Source organism: Alligator sinensis, unplaced genomic scaffold, assembly GCF_000455745.1.
Source record: "Alligator sinensis unplaced genomic scaffold, ASM45574v1 scaffold487_1, whole genome shotgun sequence".
NCBI lineage: Eukaryota > Metazoa > Chordata > Crocodylia > Alligatoridae > Alligator > Alligator sinensis.
The window spans coordinates 763,074-778,152 of NW_005842301.1; the positions used below are offsets into that span (position 1 = coordinate 763,074).

At 48.7% G+C, this 15,079-nt stretch overlaps 1 protein-coding gene across 2 annotated transcripts in view; it reads right to left on the reverse strand.

Annotated features, from left to right (window-relative positions):
- POC1A (POC1 centriolar protein A) overlaps positions 1–15,079 on the reverse strand; it is a 122,880-nt gene that overhangs the window by 93,099 nt on the left and 14,702 nt on the right. For both annotated transcript variants that reach the window (XM_006028262.3, XM_014522096.2), the window contains exons 5-6: positions 6,632–6,747; positions 2,106–2,239 (exon numbers count right to left, since the gene is read on the reverse strand). In XM_006028262.3, the coding sequence (XP_006028324.2) occupies positions 2,106–2,239; positions 6,632–6,747 (250 nt within the window). The remainder of the gene's footprint in view (positions 1–2,105; positions 2,240–6,631; positions 6,748–15,079) is intronic.

A 15,079-nucleotide genomic window follows, 5' to 3' on the forward strand; every position in this document is an offset into this window, starting at 1 on the left:
ATTGGTGACATTGCCCCAATTCTCCCGTGCAAAGAAATAGGACTAATGTGACTAGAACTCGTACCTGAGAAAATTCAGATAATAGAATATGATTTTTAATTAATTAAAACTTGGGACATGGAAGTCAAGCCAAGAAGAGACGCATCTAGAAAGCAGCACTCACACATCAGGAGGTCTGTGAAATACATGGGGGAAATAAGAGATACCACTGCACACCTGAATGGCAGTTCACCCATGCATTGATGAGTCTTTGTATTAAACTCATGTATCTACTGTCTCCAGTGGTGTTGGGAACGACATATCCTTGGATGCCAGAGGACTGGAAATTGCTCATTTATCTCCATGGAGCAGACCAAAATTACCCTAACATAAGCTAGGTAGCACAGCCCAGAGTTAACTCTTGCCTGAAATGATGCAACTTTGAGATGCTCAAAAGGCATTTAGCACAAATTAACAAGTTTTAACATGGGAATGTTTGTATTTTAAGTGCCCTTAGTATGGTCTCAATACAGTATGTAACTTCACCCTGAATGAGATTTCCAGAGATTGCAGATGACTAAGGCCACTGGTATAATCAGCTTAACTTGTAAAAACCTAGAAAAAGGCAACAAAATGTACAATTTCTAGGGGTGCACCAATAAAGATTTTTTGGGCTGAATGTTAACAAGCCATATCGGTCGATACTGATGTGATTGCCAATATGCAGCCTGGCGGAGAGCAGCATCTGGCTGGTAAATCTGATGGGAAGAAAGGGGCGAGGGGAATGAAGGGGTGTGTGGGGGTGGGACAGATTGAGGCCCTTAAGGTGAGGGAGGTGGGGGGTGGGGGCTAGGGCAGGAGCTGGCCAGCCAGGGTAGGGTGTGGGATGGAGCCATAAGCAGCTCATCTGGGGGCCATGGGAAGGGAGGGACGGGTGGCTTCCACCACCGCGTGCACACCCGGGGCAGGCATAGGGAGAATATGCCCCCCAGATCAGTGTACGGGGGCAATGGCAGGCTGTTGCTACAGGCTGCGCTGGGCTCTTCCTGGCAGCGATGGGGCTGGGCTGAGGATGGGCTCTGGTTGGGTGGCAGCGACACTAGGGCTATAGGGTGGGTCCCTCCGTAGCATCCCCTCTCAGTGCCGCCACCGCCCACCCAAGCACAACCCTGGGCCAGCCCCACCACTGCCAGGAAGAGCCTGGTGCAGCCCCCAGCCCTAGCCCACAGCAGCAGCCTGCCTGCGCCCCGTGTACAGATCCGGGGGGCACACGCTCCCTATGCCTCTCCTGAGGGTGCACACAGCCATGGGAGCTGACCCCCTCTCCCTCCCCACACCCCCCAGACAAGCCACTCGTGGCTCCATCTCACACCCCACCCCAGCTGGGCAGCACCTGCCTCAGCCCCAGCTCCCCTCCTTCCTCACCATGGGGGCCTCGATTTGCTCCCCCCACGCCCCTTCCCTCCCCCCCTCCCCTTCCTTGTAACAGACTTACCAGCCAGTAAAAACTCTTAAATAAAAAGAGCACACAAGATCTCCAACCATTCCGATAACAGAAGTAAACAAAACAAACAAACAAACAAACAGCACATAGAAGCTTCAGTACTAATACACAAATTAGTTCTGCAAATCAGCATCATTTAGCAAACAATCAAACAAGATAGCACATAAAACTTAGCTAATAAAACAGACACATTCTAGAAAAGCTTCCTGCCACCTAAACACAAACACCCTCTACCTTCTCCAAACACACCCATGAATAGTCCATTTTGCATATTCAATCGCCACTTACTAGCACTTACAGAGAAAAGCTTACCAACACTGAACGAAAATATGTTGTTAAAATTATTATTGTTTTATTTGTGAAGTCCAATGTCTTCAAAAAATTAGTTTTTCTGCTGACAATAGACATCAGACAAAGTCTATTAAATTGCCTCTATCTTACATGCATACATACATGCACCCAAAGATTATATCCTTTTTTCCTGAGGACAAAGTTACAAATTTAATGTAAAAAAGAATTACTGTCTGAACAAAACAAAGCCTAAGATTCAACTCAACAGTATTTCTTCATTTGTGTTTTATCTATCCTGGAACAAGAGGGGGAAAATTAAGATTTTTCTTACCTGGTGACCATGAAGAGTGTACAACAGCCTTCCTTCTAATAAGTCCAAAACTTTCAGAGTTGAATCATTGGAGGCAGTAATCAGGTAGTTTCCAGATGGGTGAAAGGAAAGAGAGTTTACCACAGCACTGTGCACTGAAAAGAGAGAGGGAGGGGAAAAGCATATATTATAATAAGCAAAGGCAAAAAAAATGGATAAAGGTTTTCCATTACAGTCATATAAAGTTATATGTACCTCCTGATTATAAATTTTCAAGTTATACAAGAACTGCTCCCAAAGAACTGAAGATTAAGGGGTGAACTGAGATCTTGTGAAAATAAAGTAAAAGGGAAGTTTTGTCAGTTACTGATTCTCAATCAGGGTGCAGTGGCTTTCCCTGATTGGCACGCCATGAGATCCTTTCAAGGGTGTCATAGGGTGCTATGCAATGTTGGCACTGTTAAGTATGTAAACATGATTTGCAAGATAAACGTAGAGGTTTCAAATAGGAATACATGGTATTAACAACATTCAACTCATTGTGGTCTTTCCAAGTTCTTGACAACACCAGAATTGCTCTATTTTTCTACAGCTTCTATATTTTTCTATAATTAAGACGTGGCATTTTCTGTGGGGTGCTTTCAGTCTGAAAAGATTGAGAACCATTGTCTAGAATACCTTTTATCCCTTGCTGCAGAGGACAAGGCCTGGACCAATGGCTTGAAGTTGCAGCATCTTACTGGCATACACTATGCTTTGGCAAAATTGGCATCCATAAAACTGCCTGAACCACCAGAGTCCAGAGTAGATAACTGTATTATGGACAGAGTAGGGTGGGACAGGTGCACAGTGAGTAACAACGGAGAAGGACTGCATGCTGCAATGGCCCATGTTATCAAAACCAAAGGGGTAACATGGTTGGAAGGGCACAGTACAACTCCGACACCTGCCTCAGATACCCTTAACTCTGGCCAGGTACCAGTTTCCTGGCAGTGGACCCCTCCCTGCATGTGGCAAGACAGGTGGATGCAAAATGGCTGTGTGCTCCACAGTACAAGCAGAGGCCCTATGCTCATTGCTGGGTTTTTTCAGCCTTTAGCAAATGACAGATGGGATCTCCCCACTTAGATGGAAATTTCTCTTTGCAGAAGCTCTTCCACAGAAGGGTTTTATTCCCAAGGCAAATGCAGTGAGGCTTGTCCTTGGAACTGATGGATCATAATGGGAGACCTTCAAAAGGAGACTTGACACACACCTTGCTGGGGTTATTTGACCCCAGCAGTCTTTCCTGCCCAGAACAGGGGAGCTGGACCTGACAAGACCCCTTCCAGCCCTAAATTTCTGTGAATCTATAAAATGGAAGTGAGTAGGGTCAAAATGCAAAATACATCCAATATGCACATACAAAAGCAAGAAGTACAGGGAATAAACAAGAGCTGGAAGCTGCAGCCTGTGAAAAGAACTATAACCTAATTGTTATTGCAGAGACATTGTGGGACAGCTCTTACAACTGGAATGCCAACATTAAGGGTTACACTAGGGTTGGGGGGAAAAAAAACCCACAGGCCTGATCTGGCCCACCAACTGATTGGATCTGGTCTGCATGGGGTGCCCACTAATTTACTGGATCTGGCCTGCAGCTGCCCCTGTGGCACTCTGCATGGGGCAGAGCCCCATCCACATCAGCCAGCACTGTGCTCCTGACCACACCTGCTGGCCCAGTCCCGGCCAACTCATACAGCTTCCCAGTGAGGCTGCTGCCACTACTGCTGCAGCCACCTAGGTGCTGCTTCGCCCCTCTGCCTCCTGTAGCTCCTCCTCCTCCTGCCTATGCTGCACCACTCTGGGTGGGGTGGGAAGGAAGCTGCAACCAGGTGGCAACTCCTAACCCAGAAAGTGGGGCTCCAGCTCCAACTTCTAACTGCCTCCCACCCACTCTGCCCACCTGCTGCGATGAGCAGCCACCTGCAAGCAGAGTGGGCGTGCACATTGGCTGCGGTTGGGGCCGGCAGGCAGGAGCAAGTGGGGCTCGGCCCCATACAGGGTACCACATGGCAACTGCAGACCGCACCACCTAGGCAAGCTCTGTGGCAAGTGCCCCCTGCCCTGACTGGATTGCAGTACGAGAGAGAAAGAACTTGAAGTCTTGGTAGAACACATTCAATAAGAGTCTGCACTGCGATGCAGTTGCACAGAAGGCAAATGCTGTTTTGGGATGCACCGAAGAAGCAGTAGGTGTGAGAGGTCATAGTGCCCCTCTACTCACCACTCGTTGGGCCTGATCTACAGTACTATGTGCAGTTTTGGGCTCCACATTTTAAGAGGATGTGGAGAAGTTAGAACAGGCCCAAAGGTAGGCAACAAATACGATAAAGGACTTGGAAAACAAGTTGTACAAGGAAAGGCTAAAGGAGCTAAGCATGTTCACCTTGAGGAAAAGTTGCTTAAGAGCAGACACAATTGCAGTCTTCACATACCTGAAGGGCTGCCATAAAAGAAGAGGGAAACCACTTTTGCTCTCTTAGCTAGAAAAAGTGGGGCGTAGACCAATGGCTTGAAGCTGCAGCAAAGTAGGTTTTGACTGGATATCCACAAAACTTTTAACAATGAAGAACAGTGACGCAGCGGAATAAACTGCCTGGGCAACTTGTGGACTCTCCATCACTGGAGGTGTTCAAGAAGGGTTTGGACAGCCACCGATCAGAGATAATCTAGGCATAGCCTATGCTCTACTACAAGTATTTCCCATGCTCCTGGGCTTTGCTAGTTGCTGCATGGGGCTAGGAGGGAAATCCCCTACCTCCCATGTGTCAGGCTAAGAGTGGTGGGGGTTGTTTGTTTGTTTTTAAAGCCTTCCTTTGTTTTTAAAGGGTGCTACATCTTGTGTTGTATCAGGGTTGACTATAGTTTTACTAAGAGGTTAGATTATGGATTTGTATAGAATGGTTTGGATAGGGATGATCCTACCTCAGGACCCTACTTCTCTGTGATTCTATGATCAATCCTATGCTTTTAAAAGGATAATCACAGAGCTCTGCTGTTATGGCCTAGCCATACAGAGCTGCATATTCTGTACTAAACATAGGGAACCAAGAGAATTTAATTCTCCCAATCTAATTTAAAGTAAATTCTAATATAATAAAAGGCTTAGTCTGTCTGTCTGTAATGCCTTTGCCCAGCTCCGCATGCACCGATTGGCTGCATGGGCTGGGCTGGCAGGGCCAGCTGAGTTAAAAAGGGAGTCCTTCCGCTGGCTCCACCTCCTCCTGCAGCCTCCAGTGCAGCAGTTCCCTCTGCCCCACCTCCACAGAGGCAAAAAATAAATAAATACATTTATTTGTAATAAATAAATATATATATGTATATATGGAAGAACACTTTAAAAGCGGTGGGGCTAGCTAAAGAAGGATCCCATAGCAGGATCGGACCCGAACTAGGGGGGAGGGGAAGAGGGGACAGGGTCAGAACCAGGAGGAGGGAGGTGGAGCAGGACTGGACCTGAACGAGGGGGAGGGAGGGGGCAATTTGCTAGTAGATGCATACATTTGGAAGTATTGTTTGAAAAGACAGTTATATAAATCCAGATTTGTCAACAATTAAATTTAGAGCTGGCAACTTCTGACCAGTACTTGTCACGTGAGCTAAAACTTACTACAGTTTCATTTCTTCTGCTTTTATACCTGGTAGGGCTGTGCAAAGCTCCAGTCCCCGATTCAATTCAGCGAAGATTTGGATCAATTCGGTGGCCGAATCTCTCAGTTGAATCAGAGGACCTTTAAATCTCTCCAAATCGAATCGGAACCCTCCAAATCGAGTTGGAAAGATTCAGCGATTCAGACACAGCTTTAAATGTTTTTTCTATATACCTCTAGATAACAGGCGGCTCATGACTGCTGCGATGGTGGGGTGTATGGAGTGTCCCACAGAAGTGCAGGGGGCTCCCCAGCGCGCTCAGCAGCAGACCTGGAAGTGGACCAGAAGCACTTCTGGTCTGCTTCCAGGTCTGTCAGGAGTGCGCTGGGGACCCATCCCCCCACCCCTCTGGCTCAATGACTGGTGCCTCCTGGGTCTGGGGGCACCTGGGGTCCCCTCACAACCAATCACTGAGCCAGGAGGGCACAAGGGGGCTCCCCTGCGTGCTCCCCGACAGACCCGAAGTACTTCTAGACCACTTCTGGGTTTGCCACTGAGCATGTGGAGGTCCACCCCCCGCACTCCTGTGAGATGCTCCATGCGCCCCACCATTGCAGTGTTCACAAACTGTGCTGGTAACTCAAGGTATGTAGAAAAAAAACCCCCAAAACTTTTAAAGCTGTGTCTATGTCCGAATTGCCGATTCTCTGAATCAGCATCGTATCTGAAGATTCAGATTCAGCCAAATCAACTCAGGGACAGTGATCCAAATAAACCAATTGAATCACTGTCCCCGATTCGGGCCGAATCCGAATTGAATAGGGTCCATATTGCACACCCCTACTACCTGGCCATTATATTTTTAGGTAAAACATTATAGATGAAAATATGACTATCAGAAATCAGTAACTTGCCTTGATAATGCTGTAGAAGTCTATTCATCCTAACATCCCACACTTTCACTGTGTTGTCTGTACCAGCTGCAGCAATGCACGTACCACTTGGATGAAAATCCACATGATTCACAAACCTATGAAGAACAACAGATTAAAAATGACTTGTCAAAGACAAGGATGAGTTCCTTCCAATAATATTACATTAGATATCTCATACCTTCCCTTCCTGGAAGAGGACAAAATAAGAAAAACTTCAGTAATGCTGATCTTGTGCCACTAAACCTGGCCACCAACTGCCAAGACTGTGTGGGCCCAACTGCGCACTGGAGTCCCCACGCTAAACATGCAGGCTTCTGTCAGGTCCAAAAGGCCTGTGGCGATGAAGGATTGGCAACGGGGGCAGGACTGTGATATCTGGAGGCCCCAGCCAAGAATCTGCACACAGGAGGCGGATGTGCAATGGTCATCGGGCACCTGTGTCTGGACAGTAGTGTCCTTCAGCAACTGCATCCGCAACTGAGCAGTCCTTTTTAGGATACACTCTTCTCACCCTGATGGGGAGGGGGCTAGAAAAGGTGCTCCCAAAATAGGCTACCCCCTCTCTCCTGGCTGGGAAACCACGCCCAGCGGGATCACCATTCCTGTGGTTGAAATAAGAAAATGCTAAACTTTGGAACCTGGAATGTGAGAACGCTCATCAACAGCCCAAAGAGCGATCGCCCAGAAAGACGAACTGCCATCGTGGCTCGGGAGCTAGCAAGGCACAACATCAACATTTCTGCTCTCAGCAAAACCCAGCTTGCCGGGGAGGGACAGCTGAGGGAGGTCAGTGGAGGGTACACCTTCTTCTGGAAAGAGAAACCAGACCGCGACCCCCATATGCACAGAGTTGGTTTTGCCATCAGGAACAAGATCACTGACGTGCTCCCTGAACTCCTTTTGAATGCCAATGAAAAGCTGATGACCCTTCACCTGCACCTCAGCCAAAGCCAACGTGCCACTGTCGTCAGCGCATACACTTCAACTCTGGATTCCAATGAGGAAGTCAAGGAAAAGTTCTACTCTGATCTCGACAACACTCTTGCCTCCATCCCCAGGCATGACAAGGTCATTCTCCCGGGCGACTTCAACACCCGGGTTGGATGTGATCACGAAATCTGGAGTGGAACCATCGGCAAGAATGGTGCAGGGAAGGCCAATGCCAACGGTATTCTGCTCCTGACCAAATGTGCCCAATACGGCCTGGTCGTGACAAACACTATCTTCCACCAGAAAGACCAGCTCAAGACCACATGGAGGCATCTGAGTTCAGAGCACTGGCACTTCTTGGACTACATCATCGTCCAAGGTAGACACTTGAGGGACGTGCGAGTCACAAGGGCCATGAAGACTGCTGGACAGACCACCAACTTGTGCACTCAGTGATCAACATCCGCCTGGCACCAAGACACCGGAAGACCCAGAAGACCACCCAGAGACGGCTGAACTTCAAAGCTCTGAAGTACCCTGGACAGCAGAAGGAGTTCTAGGCCAAATTGTATAGTGCACTGAAGCAAGTCCCTACTGCTGATGATCTCTCCATCCAGGCACACTGGGAGCAACTCATATCTGCTGTCCGAGACGCCTGTTCCTGGACTGTTGGGTTCACACCGTGATGGAACCAGGACTGGTTTTGGTGCCAATGACACTCAGGTCCACAATCTCCGTGAGTGGAAGCGTGCAGCCTTCGTCGCCTGGCAAAGCCATCCATGAACTTGGTGAAAGACGGAAGTGTACCACCAGCTGAAGGCTGAGGTCCAGTGATGCATCCATGACACGAAGAACAACTGGTGGGTGGAGAAGGCACGCGTGATCCAGGGCTACGCCGATCAAAATGACATGTGTAACTTCTCCCAGGCTAACAAGACAACCTATGGACCTCGCTCTATTGGACAAAACCCCCTCCAATCACAGGACAGCTGGCTCCTCAAGGACGATGATGCCATCCATCTGCATTGGAAGAAGCATTTCGAATTCCTCCTTAACTGGGAGTCCACCGTATCAGAGGAGACCCTCCAAGCTGTCCTGCAATGCCCTGCGGTGGATTCTCTTGGTGATCCACCAACCATCGGAGAGCTGAAGCGGGCCATCCAACAGATAAAAACCAACGAAGCCTGACGGCCAGATGGTATACCCACAGAAGTCTACCATGCTGGTGACTTTCGACTCGTATCACAACTCCAGCAGCTTATCCTCTGCCTTTGGGATGAAGAGGACATGCCCAGGGATCTCAAGAACGCGATCATCATGACCATCTACAAGAAGGGAGACAAATCTGACTGTGGGAACTACAAGAGGATTTCCCTACTGTTCATTGCGGGTAAAATCCTGGCCCGTATCCTCCTGAACCACCTTCATCCTGTTGCCGAAGTCATCCTTACAGAAACCCAGCGCGGCTTCCAACCATCCCGGGACACTGCGGACATGGTTTTCGTTGCCAGGCAGATCCAATAAAAATGTCAGGAGCAAAATCAAAAACTGTTCCTCACCATCATTACCTGACCAAGGCATTCAGTTCCTTAAATCGTGAAGCGCTGTGGACCATCCTTCAATGCCTTGGCTGCCTGCTGAAGCTTGTCACTGTGCTGAAGCTCCTGCATGATGATGTGACCACCACTGTCCTGAGTGGAAGATCTGAAACCAATGCCTTCTGCATCCGGATCGGGTTCAAACAAGGTCGTGTGATCGCCCCCACCCTGCTCACCATCTACCTGACCATCATCATCCACCTCATCTGAGATGATCTACCATCCGGCATCAGTATCCAGTATCAACTGGATGGGAAACTTTTCAATCTTGGGTGCTTCCAGGCAAAAATGAAACTCACCACCAAGGACATCCATGACCTTCAGTTTGCGATGATTGCTGCGTGATGGCTCACTCTGCACAGGATGTGCAAATGACCTTAGATCTTTTCAAAGATTCATATAAGAGACTCAGCCTGTCCTTGAAAGTCGCCAAGATGAAGGTTCTTCACCAACCCTCCCCAGGCCAGCTGAACATCCCTCACACTATCTACATGGACAAGGAGGCTCTAGAGTACATGGAGCACTTTCTGTATCTCAGCAGCCACCTCTCTCAATGGGTTACCATCGATGAAGAAGTCCAGCACCTGGTCAACTTCTTCAATCTGTGACAATGCGTCTTCAAAAATAGAGACCTTTGGAAGTCGACAAAGGTCCTGGTTTACAAGGCTGTCATGCTGACCACCCTCCTCTACTGCAGTGCAAACTGGACCATCTACCAACACCACCCACATTAAGATCCTAGAGACCTTTCACCAGCAATGCTCGCGTTTAATCCTGGGGATCAAATGAAAGGACTGCTGGACCAGTGCAAGCATCCTCCATGAAGCTGCGTCCACCAACACTGAAGCCTTGCTCTCGAGAAATCAACTCTGATGGATGGGCCATTGCGTCCAGATGTCCAAGAATGGCCTCCCTTGCCAGATTCTTTTTTCCCAGCTCTCTATTGGCCAGTGCTCAAAAGGTGGCCAAAAGAAACAGTACCAAGACACGCTCAAGGTCATCCTCAAGCATGGAGGCATCAACACTAACAGCTGGGAGGAGCAAGCTGCTGACCATTCTGTGTGGCACCACTTGGTCCATCAAGGTGCACACCACTTTGAGGCCCAATGACTTGATACTGAGGTGGAGTTGTGGCAGCGGAGGAAGGAGAAGGAGACCAACCCGGGACTGCGAATCCCACTCCCCCACGCAACAACACGGCCCCCCCTGCCGAAGAATGTGTGCATCCAGAAATGGGCTCCTCAATCACCTGAGGACCCATCAAGCCTGACGGACATCATCCTCGACTCCAAGGGACTGCTGCCACCACCAATATGACCTGTTCTCCAGACCTCCTCTAATCATACGCATGGCCCTCCTTTGGACTCTCCTGAGCTTCACCACATCCTTGCTAAAGTGCAGCGTCCAGAACTGGACACAGTACTTCAGCTGCAGTCTCACCAAGTCCGAATAGAACAGAATGACATCCTTAGTCTTGCTCAAGATGCATCAGTAGATGTATGCCAGTGTTTGATTCTGTCTGCCAGCTATGGCATCACATTGGTGGCTCATGTTCATTCTGTGGTCTATCACCACCCCCAGATCTCTTTCAGTTCTGCTGGCAAACGCAGCACTGCAAAGCCAGTAAGTGTGTTGTGGATTATTTCTCTCCAAATGGAGCACTTTACATTTCTCAGTATAAAACATCATCAGGTTGAGATCTGCCCACCTCTCAAGCCTGTCCGGGTCAGCCTGTATCCCCAGCCTGTCCTCAACCATGACCACACCCCCATAATTTGGTGTTCTCCACAAAGTTTGCCAGTTCACTTTTAATACCCGAATCCAAATAATTGATAAACATGTTAAAAAGCATTGACCCAAGTACTGAACCCTGAGGGACACCACTGGTCACCTTCTACCATGATGACTCAGTTCCATCTATTAATACTCTCCGAAGCCTACCACGGAGTCAGTTACCTAGCCACTGGACCATAAAGTAGTCAAGGCCGCATTTTCTCACTTTTACTATAAGGACATCATGGGAAACTAAATCGAAGATCTTTTTGAAGTCCAAGTATATGACATGAACTTCATTTCCCCTCTTCAGGTGGCAAGTTACCTGACTGCAGAAGGAAATGAGGTTGGTCAGGCATGACCTGCCCACAAAGCCATGTTGGCTGTCCTTTAGAATACTGCCTTCTGTTAGCCTATCAATAATAGATTATTTAATAATTTTTTCCAAGATTTTACCAGGGATTGAGGTCAAACTGACTGGCCTGTAATTCCCTGGGGCCTCCTTTCTCCCTTTCTTAAAGATAGGAACAACAGTGACCGTCTTCCAAGTCTTCTGGGACCTCTCCCGGGCACCATGCGTTTTCAAATAGCTTTGCCATAGGTTGTGTGATGATGCCGGCTAGTTCTTTTAACTCTCGGGTATAGTTCAACCGGATCTGCTGACTTGTAGATATTCAGCCTCTCTAGGTGCTCCCCCACAAGATCTTAGCCAACTATGAGAGGGTGATCACCCACACCTAGATCATTCTTTAACCTGTCAAGGCAGCTAACACCCTTGGACTGGTGGAATATTGACACAAAGTATTCATTTAGGAGTTTGGTTTTGTCCTGAGTGTCAGTTATCAGCTGTCCCATTTAGTTCATTGGGGGCCCTTTTCCCCTTATTTTTTCCTCTGACTTCCTAACACATCTAAGAAGGACTTTTTGTTGTCCTTGACTCCAGTTGGCAATTTATATTTGGTTTGTGCGTTTGATTTCCTAATCTGCTTCCTAAAGGTGCAGGCTATTGTTGAGTACTCCTCTTTGGTGGTTATTACCGACTTCCATCCCTTGTAAGCTTCTCCTTTTCATTTCAGGAGGTCCATGACTTCCCTATTGAGGCAAGGGGGTCACAGCCCTTTTGATGCTTTTATGAAAAGAAATGGACTTCCTTTGTGGTCCTAAGATTGCTTCCTTGAGGAACGACCATTCTTCTTGTACTCCCTTCCTCACTGGACCATGGTCCTGCAGGGCCTTGCCAACCAATCTCCTAAGCTTGTGGAAGTCAGCTTTCCTAAAATCAAGGATTTCTACCCTTCTGACTAATTTTCCTGTCTCACGGTGCATGGAGAAAGTGATCATCTCATGGTCACTGTCGCCCAGTTTCCTCAGGTTGCTCACTGGATTGTCCCCTTTGGCCAGAACCAAGTCTAGGAGTGCCTTACCCCTGGCCAGCCTGTAGACTTCTTGAATCAGATAGAGCTCTTCAATGCAAGTGAGAAAGTTCTGTGTGTTCATCCCACAAGATGCCTGGGTAGTTGAAGTCATCCATGATGACCATGCTCCAAGAGTCTGCAGCCTCTGCCAGTTTTCTAGAGAATTCCTGGTCAAGCTCTTCATCTTGGTTTGGAGGTCTGCAGTAAACTCCTATAGTCAAATCCCATTCCCCATGCTCCCCCAGAGGGTCTCAAGTCACCCTTCTTTGTTGCCAATCTCTGTTTCTAGGGAAGTGTGATGTTCCTTCAAGTAGACAGCAACTCCCCCATTCTTCTTCCCAACACAATCCATTCTATGCAGGGTGTAGCCTTCTATACCTGTGGTCCAATCATAGGTGGAGTCCCACCAGGTCTCTGTAATCCCAATGAGATCATATTGCTTGTTGGTTTGCAGGAGGGCCAGTTCCTCCTGCTTGTTCCCCATGTTCCTGGCATTCGTGTACAAGCAACTAACCCTGCCATTGGAGGCCGTAGGCTCCTGGTGGGCTGCAGAAAAACCTGACTTCTAGATGGTCTCAGAGCATGCTTCCTATTGTTCCCTGGTACGCTGGTTGCACGGTTGCCATTTCTTGGGCTTGTACTAGTTGTTGGCCCATCCTCTGGTGATCTCAGTTTAATGCCCTATTTGGCGTGTACTCATTAGAATATGTTGGAGCAGAGGTCTGTCAAGTGGATAGGTGCCCATAAGGACAAACAACTTCTCTATTATTTCAGCAGCAAAGCATTTGCAGTGCCAGTGTCTCCTTTGCTTTTTACTGATAGTGTGTTATAGGTGTACTTAGATGCTTTGTGTAAGATGTCTTGTACTTGTTTGAAATATTATATTTGAGGGCACCTTGGGTAAATTATTGCTTGTAAAGAGCAGAACTAGATTCAATGGTCTAGCAGGCCACTTACAGAATTATAAAAGTACATTAGAGGATCAAAAGGTCCTTCTGTAACAGCGTAGGAAGAGTTGCAAAGAAAAAAATCAAATACAGAAAATGAATCATACTAGTGCAAGTGTGGGAAATTATTTTGGCTTAAATCAGTTTTGGGGTCCTGTCAAGGGCCCCATCTCTCTCCCCCTGCCCCTCCCTCCCTGGAGCTATAGCATGCCACGATTTTTTCTCTCTCTCCCTCCACACCTGGAGCTGTAGCATGCCCCAATTCCAATCCCCACCTGGAACCTGTCAGCCCTGTCTGCAACTTATGCTACCACCTGCCCAATCCAGCAGAAGCAACCTTGGGCAGGTGCCAGTGTCAGCTATGGATGCACCCCACAGGTTCCAGGTGGGGATTGGGGCATCTGCCCGGGTCCATAGCTGACACCACTGCATCAGCACTGAGTGGAAACAGTCCTGCCTACTTGCTCTGCATGGCGGAAGGCCACCTGCCCAGCACCATATGGCAATTAGATCTGCCAGCCACCCAAGGGCCAGATCCCATGAGTTGGTGGCTGCCTACCTGTGGACCAAGAAATCCATTGGCGGGCCAAATCAGGCTCTGGGGCCATATTCTGCTCACCCCGTCCTCATGTTTCATTTCAGCCCATCATGTATTAATGAATGCTTAGGAAGCCAAGCATTCTCAGATCAGCATTTTAAAGAAAATGTGTACTGAAAGGTTTTTGAAAAAACACCATACCAAGGCACAATGGAGATAATATATGTAATGATTCTAAATTCTAAGGACTGTTTCAGGCTACCCCAAATAAAGATACCTGTGTAAATAGTATATATTAAAAGGAATGTGTCAAATAATACTATGAAAATCTAAAAAGAACGGATTCCAAACTCAGTGTAACAGGAGGGACGGCAGGGTCGCCGTGCTGGTCCTTGCCACCTCCTCTGCGCCAAGCTTCGGACTTGCACCCTCCTATTCTCGCCCGCCACGACTTTGATGATATGTGTTTTTATAGGGAGGCTACCTCTCCTCCACTTGGCCACAGTTCTCCTGCGCCGGGTGTCCTGCGTATCTAAGCCTTGCGGGCCTTCTCTGTATGCCACCCTTCTCACTAGGGCCTTCTCCGTACTACTGCCCTTCTCACTGGGGCTCTCCGTGCCCTCACTGGGGGCTTCTCTGTAATGCTGCCCCTCTCCTGGGGCTCTCCGGGCCCACACTGGGGGCTTCTCCGTAATGCTGCCCCTCTCCTGGGGCTCTCTGGGCCCACACTGGGGGCTTCTCTGCAAGGCTGCCCCTCTCCTGGGGCTCTCCGGGCTCACACTGGGGCCTTCTCTGCAAGGTTGCCCCTCTCCTGGGGCTCTCTGGGCCCACACTGGGGCCTTCTCTGCAAGGTTGCCCTCTCACCGGGCTGAGCTCTCCCCTCTGCAAGGTTGCCCTCTCACAGGGCTGAGCTCTGGAGCTGGGGTCTGTACCCCTGAACTCCATGCCCTCACTGGGACTGGGGTCCTCACTTTACCGTGAGTCCCCTATGAGGCCTCCTCCATCCCCTTATAGCCTCACCCAAACCACCGGTGTTAAACTGCAACATAAACTCAAGCCTCTTGGCTACAACTTAAACCTAAGCCACCTGGCAGTAACGACATTGCTCAGACATCTTGGAGCTGCTACCCTTTACCCTGCTAGCGGTACCTGCAGTCAGGCTTCTCCTCGCATCATTGCTCCAGGAGCTTCTCTCTCTCTGGCTGCTGGCAGGGAGCTCCTTCTGT